Source organism: Muntiacus reevesi, chromosome 20, assembly GCF_963930625.1.
Source record: "Muntiacus reevesi chromosome 20, mMunRee1.1, whole genome shotgun sequence".
Lineage (NCBI taxonomy): Eukaryota > Metazoa > Chordata > Mammalia > Artiodactyla > Cervidae > Muntiacus > Muntiacus reevesi.
Genome location: NC_089268.1, coordinates 23660908 through 23676573, shown reverse-complemented (window position 1 = coordinate 23676573; position 15666 = coordinate 23660908). Strand labels below are relative to the sequence as shown.

The 15666-nt window shown below is 38.7% G+C and overlaps 1 protein-coding gene across 1 annotated transcript; it reads left to right on the top strand.

The window, feature by feature from the left end:
* The first annotated feature begins 586 nt into the window (after positions 1 to 586).
* Positions 587 to 14899, top strand: LOC136151453 (cysteine-rich secretory protein 2-like). The gene is made up of 7 exons (XM_065912588.1): positions 587 to 670; positions 4212 to 4328; positions 5165 to 5252; positions 9179 to 9324; positions 9697 to 9794; positions 12309 to 12397; positions 14559 to 14899. The coding sequence occupies exons 1-7, from the start codon at positions 602 to 604 to the stop codon at positions 14684 to 14686; spliced, it is 735 nt and encodes a 244-aa protein (XP_065768660.1). The 5' UTR covers positions 587 to 601; the 3' UTR covers positions 14687 to 14899.
* The last annotated feature ends 767 nt before the right edge of the window (positions 14900 to 15666 follow it).

The window sequence follows — 15666 nt, the reverse complement described above, 5'->3', positions numbered from 1 at the left end:
CAAACATCTAGTTTTCATAGAGAAGAGGAAGCTAAGAGATGTTATACAATGTAAACAAGCTTTCCCCAAAATTGAGCTGAATGATCAATTGTTGCTCAGATGTGTCTGACTCCTTGCAACCGCATGGACTATAGCACACCAGGCTTTTCTGTCCTTCACCATCTCCTGAAGCTTGCTCATGTCCATTGAGTCAGTTAGGCCATCCAACCATCTCATCCTCTGTCATCCCCTTCTCCTCCTGCCTTCAATAATCAATGTAGGATCATAATTATCTGTGAAGGAATCTGTTTTTTTTTTCCATGGTTTTTTTTTTTTTCTGATGAGTTCAGGAGCAATAGAACTGGGCAGAAAACAGTACGTCCCTTTCCTTTACAGGTATAATTCAAGTTCTACAACTTATCGTTTCATTCAGAGACAGGGGTGGGTCTACTGATTCCTCTTGCACCGTATGGTAATTCTCTCTCCTTACATTACTTATGACTTTGGGAATCACAGCTCAGTTGAAATAACCAATATCATTACATTCGTTCTTCCATCTTAGAGGTCCCTGTACTACATGTTTTGATGCAGATCTGTGTTCTCTGTGACTTACTTCCTAGCTATGGCTTTGCTCCCCGTGCTGCTGTTCCTGGCCGCTGTGCTGCTTCCATCTTTCCCCACCGAAGGAAAGGTAAGGTTAAAATCAAAAATCTTCCCAGAACTCTTTGGGATGGCAAAAAGTGGAAAGTGGAGAGTGGAAAAAGTGAGTGTCTGGTACATCAGAGTACCCACTCATAGCTCAAAGAACTTAATTATCTAGATGAAAGTTTAAGGATGCTGTCAGTCACACAAGGCTATTGTGAAAACTTTGAAATGTGACTTTTCCATAACGAGATAAAAGACAGACCAAATTTCAAAGATTTAGCATTTTTGAAAAAAGAAAAATAGTTCAGTATTTTTATATTGAGTACATGATGAAATGATCTGGAAAATTAATGTAGTACGTCTTTAGGGTTGTTGTAAAGAAATTAACACAATTTTGGTGGCTTTGCACATGGAAATTTATTCTCTCACAGTTCTGAAAGCCAGAAGTGTGAAATCCGGGTATCAGCAGGGCCATGCTCCCTCTGGAGGATCAAAGAGGAAGTCTGTTCAGTGTCTCCTAGCTTCTGGTAGTTTCTACCAGTCCTTGGTGTTCTTGACTTGTGGCTGCCTCACTGCAATCTCTGCCTCCATCTTCACATCACCTTCTCCTCTATGTCTCTTTTAAAGACATGTGTCATTGGATTCATTTTTCATTCAGTATTGGTCCCTGTCCTTAGGAACATAATAAGCAGACAGGAGAAATAGACGCATGATGAGGTGATGGTGATAAAATGTAGTCAGACCCATGTTCACAGTATTTGCAGAGCTTTGAGGGGACTCAGTGCCTAAGAATGTTCGAACTGCTACACAGTTGGACTCATCTCAGTTCAGTTCATTCACTCAGTCTTGTCCAACTCTTTGTGACCCCATGAACCACAGCACGCCAGGCCTCCCTGTCCAACACCAACTCCTGGAGGCCACCAAAACCCATGTCCATCAAGTCAGTGATGCCATCCAACCATCTCATCCTCTGTCATCCCCTTCTCCTCCTGCCCTCAATCTTTCCCAGCATCAGGGTCTTTTCCAGTGAGTCAGTTCTTTCCATCAGGTGGCCAAAGTATTGGAGCTTTAGCTTCAACATCAGTCTTCCAATGAACACCCAGGACTGATTTCCTTTACGATGGACTGGTTAGATCTCCTTGCAGTCCAAGGGACTCTCAAGAGTCTTCTCTAACACCACAGTTCAAAAGCATCAATTCTTTGGCACTCAGCTTTCTTTATAGTCCAACTCTCACATCCATACATGACTACTGGGAAAACCATAGCCTTGACTAGATGGACCTTTGTTGGCAAAGTAATGTTTCTGCTTTTTAATATGCTGTCTAAGTTGGTCATAACTTTTATCTCACACACTAGCAAAGTAATGCTCAAAATTCTCCAATTCAAGCTTAAATAGTACACGAACCAAGAACTTCTAGATGTACAAGCTGGATTTAGAAAAGGCAGAGGAACCAGAGGTCAAATTGCCAACATCCATTGGATCATTGGAAAAAGCAAATGAGTTTCAGAAAAACATCTACTTCTGCTTTGTTGACTACATCAGAGCCTTAGACTGTGTGGATCACAACAAACTGTGGAAAATTCTTCAAGAGATGGGAATACCAGACCACCTTTCTTGCCTCCTGAGAAATCTGTATACATGTCAAGAAGCAACAGAATCAGACATGGAACAACAGACTGGTTCCAAATTGGGGAAAGAGTACGTCAAGGCTGTATATTGTCACCATGCTAATTTAGCTTATATGCAGAGTACATCATGCAAAATGCTGGGCTGGAGGAAGCACAAGCTGGAATCAAGTTTGCCAGGAGAAATATTAATAACCTCAGATATGCAGATAACACCAGCCTTATGGCAGAAAGTGAAGAAGAAGTACTAAAGAGCCTCTTGATGAAAGTGAAAGAGAAGAGTGAAAAGTTGGCTTAATACTCAACATTCAGAAAACTAAGATTATGGCATCTGGTCCCATCACTTCATGGCAAATAGGTGGGAAACAATGGAAAGAGTGATAGACTTTTTCTTTTGGGGATCAGATGGGGAGTGGTTCCAAAATCACTGCAGATAGTGACTGCAGTCATGAAATTAAAAGACGCTTACTCCTTGCAAGAAAAGTTATGACAAACCTAGACAGCAAACTAAAAAGCAGAGACATTACTTTGCCAAAAAAGGTCCACCTAGTCAAAGTTATGGTTTTTCTAGCAGTCATGTATGGATGTGAGAGTTGGACTATAAAGAAAACTGAGCACCAAAGAATTGATGCTTTTGAACTGTGGTGTTGGAGAAGACGCCTGAGAGTCCTTGGACTGCAAGGAGATCAAACTAGTCAATCCTAAAGGTAATCAGTCCTGAATATTCATTGGAAGGACTGATGCTGAAGCTGAAGCTCCAATACTTTGGCCACCTGATAAAAAGAGCTGACTCATTGGAAAAGACCCTAAACCTGGGAAAGATTGAAGGCAGAAGAAGGGAACAACAGAGGATGAGATGGTTTAATGGCGTCAACAACTCAATGAACATGAGTTTGAGTAAACTCTGGGAGTTGGTGATGGACAGGGAGGCCTGGTGTGCTGCAGTCCATAGGGTCTCAAAGAGTTGGACATTACTGACTGAACTGAACTGAACTGAACTGATGGGACTCAATACTAGAGAAGCAGAGAATAACTTATCCCAAGGTGTCAAGGGAAAATCAACAAAAGACCCCATCTGTTCAGATTTACACTTCAAAATTTTATTCATGCTCATGTAATATCAGCCTTTTTTGTAAATTTAGGCTATCCTATTGCTAGACCTTGTGGGAACAATTCACATACCCTACTCCACCTCCAGGTTTAGGACTCAACCCTCCTCCAGCACACACACACAATGATACACCAAGAATATCTGCACCTGGTTTAATACCTTATCAGTTTTATTTCTGTTACTAAAAGGAACACAGCCAGGAATGGTACACTGATTGGATGGCTTTGCTTCCTCCAAATGGCCTTGGAGATTTTTTTAAGAGGGTCTTTTGAGTGACTCCATAAAATCTACAGAGCAGAATCATTTTACTAGAATATAGAATGCACTTTGACTGAACCTAAACATTCTTAATCTAAAGACATTCCTTCTCTAAGAAACGATACCATGTCAGGACAAACTTACCTTTAAAGTATAGGGTGATTCTTGAGTTCCACTCTTATCCCCCTGTTGGAGCATGTGGATGAATCTGTCTTAATGTTCTTGTTGTATGCCTTTGTAGGCAAATTATAAAATACTATAAAGCATTATCACTCATATATTGAGAAAAATCATATTGAGAGTTCCCCAGAAACTCAAAATTGGTATTTGTGGCCTCAAAAGAGTTTTTAATTTGTCATGACATAAGTTACATCCCCATTCTCAAAGCTTCAAACTATCTCTTTCCTATTTGTTGTGGCTTTGGCTCAGTTCATTGACAATGCTTACCAATTCACAGTGTCCTGAATGGAACATCTTGTAAATTAATCCCCGGTTCCTTAAATTAACTTATTGCCTCTCAAATGCAATTAAAAAATTTTTATTTCCCTCTTAAATGCAATTAAAAAATAACCTTATTTTTATTTCCCTTTAGGATCCATCCTTTACTGCTCTGATAACCACTCAAGCTGAAGTCCAAAGAGAAATTGTAAATAAACACAATGAACTAAGGAAATCAGTCTCTCCACCTGCCAGCAACATGCTAAAGATGGTAAGAAGCAGGAATATAAGAAAGTAGTGTGAACCAGAGTTGGTAAGAATAGGCAGCTGGTAACTGGCCTGTCTTAAAAATTTTGTGGTTTACAAATTTCTGTCTCTATTTTTTATTTCATTTAGCTGTGTCATGGGAAGGGCAGAAATGAGTTTCCCTTTATAATGTTTAAATAGCTTGTCAAAGTTATAAGGCAATAAAATTGGGAATGCAGACCCAGATGCCAAATCTTCAGACATCAAATGTGAAGTCATTACATTTCTTTTGTTCACTATCTTCCTCAGTCAAAAATAAAGAAATCTATCTTCAGGATTAATGCCTTTTAGGGTGAATATTATAACAGCCCATTTCCCAGGAAATAGTCCATAAAAACTGTCCTCTCCCATATGGACACAGTGGGCTACAAATGAAATTGGCAATAACCTGGGTCTGCTTATTACTCTTGAAATTTAGTTACACTCCCTCACATGTTAATTAGTATCAAGAGTAGCACCATTACTAAAAGATCTTAGGTGTGGCTGCTATGCTGTCATAGTCAGATAATATTGTATTATCTTAGGTGTTTCTCTCATTAAATATATCACCTGGGGACTTGTCTTTGTGTGGTAACTGGCACTGGGGCAGATAAAGACACACATATACAAATAAAAAGATATTTTAATACCAATGACAATTAGATAATATCATAACTTAGATGATAATATAACTTTTTGGCCAACCTAGCACATCTACAGAAGTTTTAAAGTAGTGCAAAATCAGCCTACCAATCAGATTTTAAAGCGCGTACTTCATTGGAGTTTAATCTTTGTGTATCTTGTTTTTCTTGGGACATTTAGGAATGGAGCAGAGAAGTGACAGCAAATGCCCAGAAGTGGGCAAACAAGTGCTCTTTGGAACACAGCAATCCAGATGAACGAAAGACCAGTACGTAAATCAATACGTGTTTGCTGAATAAATGAACAAATAAAATACTGGACAAATAATAGGATAGACCACTCTGGGGCATTGTACTAAGAAGACTTTGCAAATAAATATATGGCTGTATTTTTAAAATAAAGTGTCTGTATATAAAGAGATACAAACTAGTACTAGATATGAACCAGTACACAAAAAAGTACTGTATTGTGTTTGTTGATTGTTTCCATTATGCAGATTTATTTCTTAAGCAGCTCATTTATTTCTTTGACCTGCTCATGGTAAAGAGGTCATGCAGAATCATTTTTCCAATTTTCAAGACTAAAAAATAAGAATGTGAAGGAATATATTATGCAAAAACATAACAGGAGAGAGTATCATACATTGGAAAATTAACCAGGCTTCCTAATTTCTCACCCTTTGCCTTTTTTGTGTAGCTGTTTGGTGTTTTGAAATCCATTTATTTTGCATTCCCAAAATGTATTAAAATATGTTGAACTGTTCCTAAATTTTACACCAAAAATATATAAGCTTTTAAAATCAGGATCAATATTTTGGGTGTGTTGATTCATTTTTTAAACTTCTGATGACAAACTATCAAATATTTCATATAGACTATGTGCCTATAATGTATAGAATAATAGACTCAAAAAAATTATAAGACATATCAAGGATCATAAAAACCATGGAAGAAAAAAAACTTGTATGCATAAACATTACATAAAATATTTTACATTATCAAGCATGATATGTACATAGACAAGCCCAGTTTAAAAGCAGTGAATAAAAAAAAATTTTAAAAAGAATAAAAAAAGAATAAATAAAGAAAAGCAGTGACTAGCTTACCTATTATTTCAGCAGAATTATTATTGTTTATATTGTTGGATGCAAGCATTATGATGAAATTACAAGAAGTGACTGCATTCAGTAGAATATTGGAACAAATGGCCTTAAAAACCCAAGTCTACTGTTAGATTCTTAGTTTCTGTCTTTCCCTGTTAAAGGAGATATTCACAAACATTTTATACTCTCTTTAAGCAGCACACAGACATTGTTATTTCAAGTCACCAAAATGTAAATATTAAATGAGGGCTAAAAAAGGTAGGGAAAATTTTCTGGACTACAAGGCACTTATTTCTTTTTCAAATTCTTTTTTGTGGTAAGAACACGTTTTTTCCAGTTTTTAAAAAAGGTATTATGATAGTAAAGACTCAACATGTGATTTACTCTCTTAAGAAATGCTTAAGTGTATAATCCAATACTGTTAACTACAGATGCCTTGTTGTCCATCAGACATCTAGAACTTAGTCATCTAGCTTCCCTGAAAGTTTACGCCCATTGTTTAGTGACTCCCCATTCTCCCTTCCCCCAAGCTCAGCAGCCCCCATGCCACCTCTAGATTCTGTGAGATAATTCACAGTGATGGAATCGGGCACTCGTTGTCTTTCTGTGACTAGGTGGTTTCACTTAGCATAATGTTCTCAGGGCTCATCCATGTTGTTGCATGTTGCAGAATTTCCTTCTTTTCTAAGGATGAATGATAGCCCATTGTATGCATAGACCACATTTCGTTTATCCATTCATCTGTTGGTGGACCCTTAGATTGTTTCCACATCTTGGCTGTCATGAATAGTGCTGGAATGAACATAACAGTGCAAATATCTCAAGATTCTGATTTCAGTTCTTGTGGATAAATACTCAGACTCAGGACTGCTGGATCGTTTGATAGTTCTACTTTTAATTTTTTGAGGAAGCTCCATACTGTTTCTCACAGCAGCTGTACCATTTTGCATTCTCACCAACGGAATATACAAGGATTCCAGTTTCTCCACATCATCACTATCACGTGCTGTCTTTTTCTTTTTTTTTTTTTAATAACATCTTGGCAGTGGGGGTAAGGTTATGTATTTCACTGTGGTTTTGATCTGCATTTTCCTCATGATTACTGACTTCTGAGTCCCTTTGCATATACCTACTGGCCATTCGTACATTATCTTTGGAAAAATGCCTCTTCAAGTCCATTGTGGTCAGAAAGGAGTCTCAGTCATTTCTTCAGGAAGCTCCCGGAAAAAAAAAATGGATTTCTGGACATTCCATCCAATTCTTTCTCTCCCCGGGGAGAGGCTAGCCACTAGGGTATTTTATTTGCTCACTCTGTGCTGAGCGAAGAAGGGAAGTTATGGCAACCGCCAGCCCACATCTCTATCTCTGTTCTTACTAGCCCCAGACAGTGAGTTTATGCTAAGTCTTGTTAGCATTCCAAAACAGGCAAGTCAGGAGGCAGTTCTTCAGGCAGCCTCTGGAAATGTGTGGCATCAGATAACCAAACCAACTCCTTCCCTCCCCAGGGAGAAGCAGGCAGTTGCGATCTTTTTCTGCTTACCCTGTGCTGAGCTGTAGAAAAGGGTTATGATATCTCTCAGTCCAAATTGCCAACTCTGTTATCCCCCAGGGAGCAAGACACTGCTCCAGGACTGGCAAGGAAGATGCCAGTTCTTTGGGTAACCCCAGAGAAATTGGAGCACTGTACACATCCACTCTACCGCCCAGGGTAGAGCTCAGAGCTAAGATTTTTCATCTGTTTGCTCTGGCGCTGACCCAGGAGGAGTTATGGGATCTATCAGCCCAGTCACCATCTCCTTTTTTACCCAACTGTCAGAGCTCCAACACTAGCAAGACAGAAGTCAGCCCTGTGGGGAGTGCCCTTGCAAAATTTGGGTTGTGGGACATATGAACCAACTCCTTCCCTCCCCTGGGAGAAGCTGGAAACTAGGGATTCTTTTCTGATCATATGGCACTGTGCTGAGGGTAGGAACTCTTGCAAGAGGGTTTTCCAATTTCCCTACAGACTTCAGGGAGTCTGGTTGTATATCCTTCAGAGTATGAAGCCTTAAAAATTTCTTGATTTCTCACGAGGGCAATCAGTTCATGAATTGTTGCTGAGTCAGTGTGTCTGTTGAGGGTAGGAGAGGCCAAAGCTTCCTGTCCCAACATTCTGCCGATTTCAGCTTCTGCAAAGTCCTTCCTCCCTAGCTCCCTGAGGAGGGTTTGGCTTTGAGACAGTATGATTTATTGATTAAGGAAAGATCAACAAATTCTGAAAGTTGTCTTCCTCCTGATGTCAGTTGTCTCTTGATTAGAGGTCTTAAAGTCTATATGCTGGGGACTTCCCTGGTGATTAACACTCTGAGCTTCCAATGTAGGGGGACTTGGGTTCAATCCCTGTTTGGAGAACTAAATTCCCACATGCCCTGTGGCACAGCCAAAAAAGAAAAAAAAAAAGACTGCCTATAATCTTTTCTTCCCTGAAGTTTACACAAATCATAATCATAAATATTTATAGCTCTTATATGTGAAAAATTGAGGGTAAGAGGAAAGAAATAATAGAAGTTGTTGCTGCCTTACTCAAGCTTAACCATACAAAGCCGAAAGCACACACAGTATACATATAAAGGATTTAGCATGAAAAAGAATGCATCTTTGACAACCCAGAAGGAGAAGGATTTGTTTCGTTTTAATTTTTATTGAAATAAAGTTGATTTACAATGTTGTGTTAGTTTCAGATGTACAGTAAGGTGATTCAAATATACAGATAGATAAATATGTGTATTCTTTCTTTTCACATTCTCTTCCATTATAAGTTATTACAAGATATTTAGGATCATTCCCTGTGCTATACAGTAGGTCCTTGTTAGAATAAAGTCTTCTCGACCTATTCAAAGGTTACACGTTGTGACCAGTCTCAGTGGGCTAGGTAGATCCGTCTTCTTTTTTCCTTTGTAATTGATTAGGAATGGAAGCCCTTTTTTAATGTATTACAGTTAGAACCTACAGGCAGAGTTTGAAGGTAGCATTCTTGTGTTCATATGGCTGACTTCTCTTGCCATGGCCTGCTTTGTTGCTGTCTTCATGATAATCTGATTGTTTCTCCTTAGGCACAAAATGTGGTGAGAATCTGTACATGTCGAGTGACCCCACCGCCTGGTCGGATGCAATCCAAAGCTGGTTTGACGAGCGTCACAATTTTGTCTATGGTGCGGGACCAAAGAGCGCCAGCGCAGTTGTTGGACATTACACCCAGGTGAGCAGTACAAATGAAACACTTCGGCCACAAGGGCCCTAACAGAGGAGGCGTCTCCAGATGATGACCAACTCCACTGTTCAGTTTAGGAGAAGAGCTTGAGTATAATAGAATCCTGGCATCTGGCTGGTATTTCATTTCACACCATTTTTACCATGGTCTGCAAAATTCTTAGCAAGGAAGTACATGTGGTACTGTTCCAGCATTAGAAATGGATAAGGTAGTGAATGTACGTGGAATTTAATATTTGTAAAGTTTGTGACTTTGTTTCAGTAGTTTAAACATTTCCAGAAGGCATTTGCTGTTGTTTGCATTTTAACATTTGCCCGTCTTCTTTAATGTACTCTCTTGTATTCACTTATGGATTTGTAGCTTGTCTGGTATTCATCTTTCCGTGTTGGATGTGGAATTGCCTACTGCCCCAACCAAGAGAGTCTAAAATACTACTATGTTTGTCAATACTGTCCTGCGTAAGTATACACTTTAAACTGTATACCAATAATTCATTGGCAATTTAATATTTTAAAATACTCTTATATTCAACCAATCAAAATTAAAAGCCTGTTTCAATAAAGGGAAGGAATAAATTTTGGGAAAGGCTTTTTAAAATGAGATACATTCAACTTACCAGAGAAGAGATCAAGTTCTCAGTTCCTGAAACACTTTCCTCAGTTATGAGTTGATGTCTTTTCTCTCAATTCCCTTTTCCCTGGAGCTCAAGGTTATTCCCTGAGCACGTGGTATATAATTCTTTCTTGCTAATTTCACATCTTAGGAAGGTGGAAGCTTGTAGGCTAAGCAAGAGGTAGTAGTGGAATAGAAAATAAAGGATAGTAAATTGTGATTCCAGCCCTTTCTGCTAAAATGTTCCAACTCCTACCTATCTTAAAAACCATGCATGTTATTATCATTAGAAATGATTCATTCTTTGGGGTCTCAAAGATTTTTCAAAAGATCTTTAATACATTTCAGAGTCCCAAAAAAGGTAACAGCTTAAGCTTTTGTTTCTCAGAAGTTTTCACGAAAAACTCCATAAAGAACAATCCTTAATGTGTTTATTTATAGCAAGAAACATGCTTTTCAGTAAGCAAAATGTTTGAAGTTATCCAGAACAAAGCCTACAAATACATTGAAGACCTAACCTTAAGATATCTGTTAGTCTTGCTTTCTTTTAAACCTTGGAATTCTTTACTACTATAGGCAGGGGGTCCCCAAAACCAAGCCTCCTACAGGGTTTACTTGATACTATAGGTGGCTCAGTTGGTAAAGAATCTGCCTGCAATGCAGGAGACCACCTGCAATGCAGGATAGCTGGGTTCAGTCCCTGGGTCAAGAAGATCCCGTGGAGAAGGAAATGGCAACCCACTCCAGTATTCTTGCCTGGAAAATCCCATGGACAGAGGAGTTGGGGGAGGGGGGTGCTACAGTCCATGGTGGGGGGGGTCACAAGAGTCAGACACGACTTATTGACTAAACTACCATAAGGTGACCAGACACATGAGCTTCCTGTTTGAGGCATGTGGCCTCCAAAGTCATTTTCCTGCAAACACCTATCGGAGTTTAGTATTAATAGAAAGAATTGGTAGGTCACTTGGAGAAGGACAGGTGAGGCCTAAGAAGATGCTGAATTGACCTCCTCCCCTGGAGACAATGAATCTGCACCTACATACAGAGCAGGTCCTCCTGAAGAAGACGTGCGGGCTGATACACACAAGGACCACATAGAAATGGGCGGAAAGATGGAGAATGTGTCCAGACTCACTGCTTGGCTGTAGGAGACGAAGCATTTAGAGCCAGGCATCTGAAGTGAGAGTTGGCGTGAATAACGAGGAAAAGCAGGTGTGAGAGAACCTCTGGAACACTTTTGTATCTGTGTCATAATTTCCCCAAGGGCCACCACCACCTTGCATCCTGCCATGTTCCGTGCGGGGAGACTGAAATGCAGATACATTGCCTTGGGCTCCTGACTCCCTCGACACTGCTGAGATTTGGATTCCTGTGTATTTTTCAGTGAATTACATAAACAGTCAATAGGATAATGATCATCAGTGAATTACAAGTTAGTCACTGTAATTGATTATACCCAGGACATTGGTATTTATCGAAACTTTTAAAACGAATGTTCTTTTTTTAGTAGATATCAAAATCTCTCACATACCAGCTCTGGAAACTCACAAGCCTTCCCTAGCTTTTCAGGCCCACAGACATGCACATCATAAGCCACTTAAGTACCAGAACATCATCTAGAAATTAAATATATGTATATTTAATGTGATATATATATGGGAGCTTTGTTGTCCTTAGTTCATAGTGGAGAAATTGTGGTATTTATCCTCTTTTAATATAAAGTTATACTGTAACACTGAGTATTCTTTTTCATACTGCAGCCCCCTACCACCAGGGCCTCCCCCTGGCTCTGTAAGGGATGTATTTACTCCTCGTCAGCTCATTGAGATGACTGCCTCACCAGTTTGACTGAGACTTCCCTGGTGGCTCAATGGTAAAGAATCTGCCTGCAATGCAGGAGACCTGGGTTCAGTCCCTGGGTTGAAAAGACTCCCTGGAGAAGGGAAAGGCTACCCACTCTAGTATTCTTGCCTGGGAAATCTCATGGGCAGAGGAGCCTGGCAAGCCACCGTCCATGGAGTCACAAAGAGTCAGACACAACTTAGCAACTAAACAACAACTGGGAGATGAAAAGTGTGTTGCCACAAGAATTTACTCTGAAAGCTTTAAGCTAATTATGCCAACTTAGTTGCTCAGCCTGAAGAATTCGAGTCAAGGAGATGGCTCAGTGTGTGTGAAGTGTCTCTTTAACTTGGATGTTATCTCAATTATCTACACGTTGGGAATTGTAATTTTTCAGTTTTGTTAACATAACTAAAAACATTTAATGACTTAACATACATTAAGTGATTGATGTTGCTCTTGGCAACCAAACAGCAAAGTGACAAATATTTAACATTGTGTGTTTTAAATTGCAGTGGTAATAACGTGAGTAAAAAGAACACCCCTTACCAACAAGGAACGCCTTGTAGCAGTTGCCCTGGTAACTGTGACAATGGATTATGCAGTAAGTTTGAAAGGATTACCTTGTATTATGGTCAGGAATTTCTATTTAGGGACTTCTCTGGTGGTCTAGTGGTTAAGACTCCATGCTGCCAATGCAGGAGACATGGGTTTGATCCCTGGTTAAGAAACTCAGATCCCAAGCACCACACAGAGTGGTTCAAAAAAATTTTTAATTAAAAAAAAAATTGGTATTTAATTTTCTTTTTATGGATTAAGAAATCTCCTAACAAATTTAAATAATGTCTTTATGCAAAAGACAAAACGATTACTCAACAGAGTGTAAATAAATATTTTACACACTTCAATAACCTTCGTATTCTTTGCTATGAAAAGAGTACAGACATACCTCACTCAAGAGAGAGATAACTCTACAGAAAGTCACACACATTTGGGGGTTTCTCAGTGCACATAAAAACTATTTTACACTATCCTCTAGTCTATTAAGTGTGAAATAGTATTATGTCTAAAGCCAATGTACTTAAGTTAACATAAATAGTACTTTCAGAAAATGACTCTAATAGATTAGCTTGATGCAGGATCACCACAAACCTTCAATTTTAAAAAAACAAAACACAATATCTGCAAAGCACAATAAAGTGAAATGCAATAAAATGAGGTATGCCTATATTTCCACATGTAAGATGAAATGAAACATCTAGCATTCATTTGTTTTTGTGACCATGGAGAGCTCATTAATAGCTATACATCCATGCTTCTGATAGTTTATTTTATCAACATTAATACCATTACACCAAAGATTGTATTTTGAAAGAGCAAAATGTATAAATTTTAAGATGTGAGACCACATTATGACTCAGTCTACACAAACAAAGTAAATATTTCTTTTTGTGCAAATGAGTCCCCTCATGATGATTTAGCATTTGTTTTTCTATAGTATAATTGGAAGCATGGTGATTAACATAATAAATGATCACAGTCCTATAATTTAATCATGATTGTATGCACATTTTTAATGACAAAATCCAACCTGTACTTGATATTGATTCATAGAGTCCACGAACATATTGCTGAAAGGGAAGAAATAAAATAAATGTTACAAATGTCATTTCTAAAGTTGTCATGATCTGAAACAAAAGTAGCTGTTGGCTTTTTATAGTTGGGATACTTTTATTAAAATTATTACAAACAGTAGAGTTGACATATTCTCTGAGATTTTTACCTTCAAATGAATTCATCTATAGTCCACTTTCTTTCCCACTGAATTGTAGAACTAGAATTCAGAATATTGATGATGTCAGAACTATAAATCAACTAGAGGAAAAATATCAACTTAAAAAAATGTGGAATATATCTACCTCTACTGAATGCTGTATTTGCTAAGAAGCTTGGAATTTATCCTATTAGCAATAGGCATACAATTCAAAGGTTTCCAACAAAAGAGTGACAAAGTCAGAATGATGTTTTACAAAGAGCTTTCTAGCAATGGTGTGTAGAAACTACTGGATGGAATTCAGTTAGAAAACTGTCGAAAAGCATGAATTAAAAAGAACCTGAGGGACTTTCCTGGTAGCCCAGTGGCTAAGACTCCAGCCTCCCGGTGCAGGGGCCTGGGTTCGATCCCTGGTCAGGGAACTAGATCGCACATGCCACAACTAAGACTCAGTGAAGCCAAATAAATAAAATGAATGTCTTGACTGCATTTACTGCAAAGTGAATGAGGAACAATGGACAGGGCTGAGAGACAAGATATTGAATAGCCAGTGTTTGTTACCAGACTAGCTTCCCAGTAGCTGCTGGTCTCAAGCGGTCCTTGAACACCGTGGCTAGTAAGATTAAGGAACCAAATTTTTAATTTCGCCCAATTTTGAATAATTTAAATTTAAATAGCCCTGTGTGGCTGGTATGTCCCACGTTAGAGTCTGCAGGTATTTTCATTTCACACTCTTTGCTAAGGGAGCAAAGTAGGTCAATGCACTTTAGAAACACATCACCAAGGTCAAAATAAAAAGTGGTGAGTTGATCAGTGCATTCAGCTACCGCGCCTCGTATGTCCCTCAAGAAGCGAAAGGCCCTTCGTGGTGTAAGCGACCCTGACTTGCTTATCCAGTCTTACTGCCTCGTGCGTACACTTGGAATGTGTGGATTGCTTTGTTGCTACTGAGGAAAATGATAATGATGTTAACTCGTCTCTTTTGCTACAGCCAATACTTGCGAGTATGAAGATCTCCTCAGTAACTGTGATTCCTTGAAGAAGACAGCTGGCTGTGAACACGAATTGCTCAAGGAAAAGTGCAAGGCTACTTGCCTGTGTGAAGGCAAAATTTACTGAAATGCCCGATTTGCATCGTGTATGACTACATGGAGAAAAGCTGCATCATTCAGTTGCCACATAACCAGGAGGGAGACTGTAGACATGTTAGAGATACATTTGATTCCCAACAATAATGAACCTTTTTTCTCCTGGATATTTACAGAGATCTCTTTCATACAGAAATTTACAAAAGTAGCATAGTCTGCCATGACAACTTTGGACTGATACAAACTTGTCACATTACCTTTAGTTAATTGACTCAAGGTGAAGATTTTGAAAGCGGTACAACCAAGGAACTTAGTCTGGATTAAAATAGTTACATGTTTCTTGAAACAACATGCCAAAAAAAGAAGACTGTAGCATTGCCACTCCCTAGAAGGAATTCAAACATTGACATCCACCTTTGTTTTCCAACCTCTTCTTTAAACAAAAGCAAACAACTTTAAGAATAAAGAACTTATCTAAGCAAACATATGGATGTGATTTAAACAAATAAAATATAAAATTATATTTTATAATATTTATACATAGCCCTAGTTAGACTCAGCCCAGATAAACGATAAGACAAAGCAAAACTTCTGAAAACAGCTGCCTATAAAGTTAAATTTTAACAATAATAATAACAAAATGAATCAGTTATATTCTCATTTGCTTTTTGTTTTTTGACTTTTTGATCGCCTCCTAACTGGCTTGGTAGGACTTCCCTGGTGGTTCAGACGGTAAAGTGTCTGCTTACAATGTGGGAGATCTGGGTTCGATCCCTGGGTCAGGAAGATCCTCTGAAGAAGGAAATGGCACCCCACTCCAGTATTCTTGCCTGGAAAATCCCATGGATGGAGGAGCGTGGTAGGCTACAGTCTATGGGGCTGCAAAGAGTCGGACATGACTAAGCAACTTCACTTTCACTTTCACTTAACCGGTTTGTTATCCATTTTTTGTGTTAAAAAAAAAAAGTCAATACAAAAATACACATGTATTCATTGGCCAAAACGTTTGTT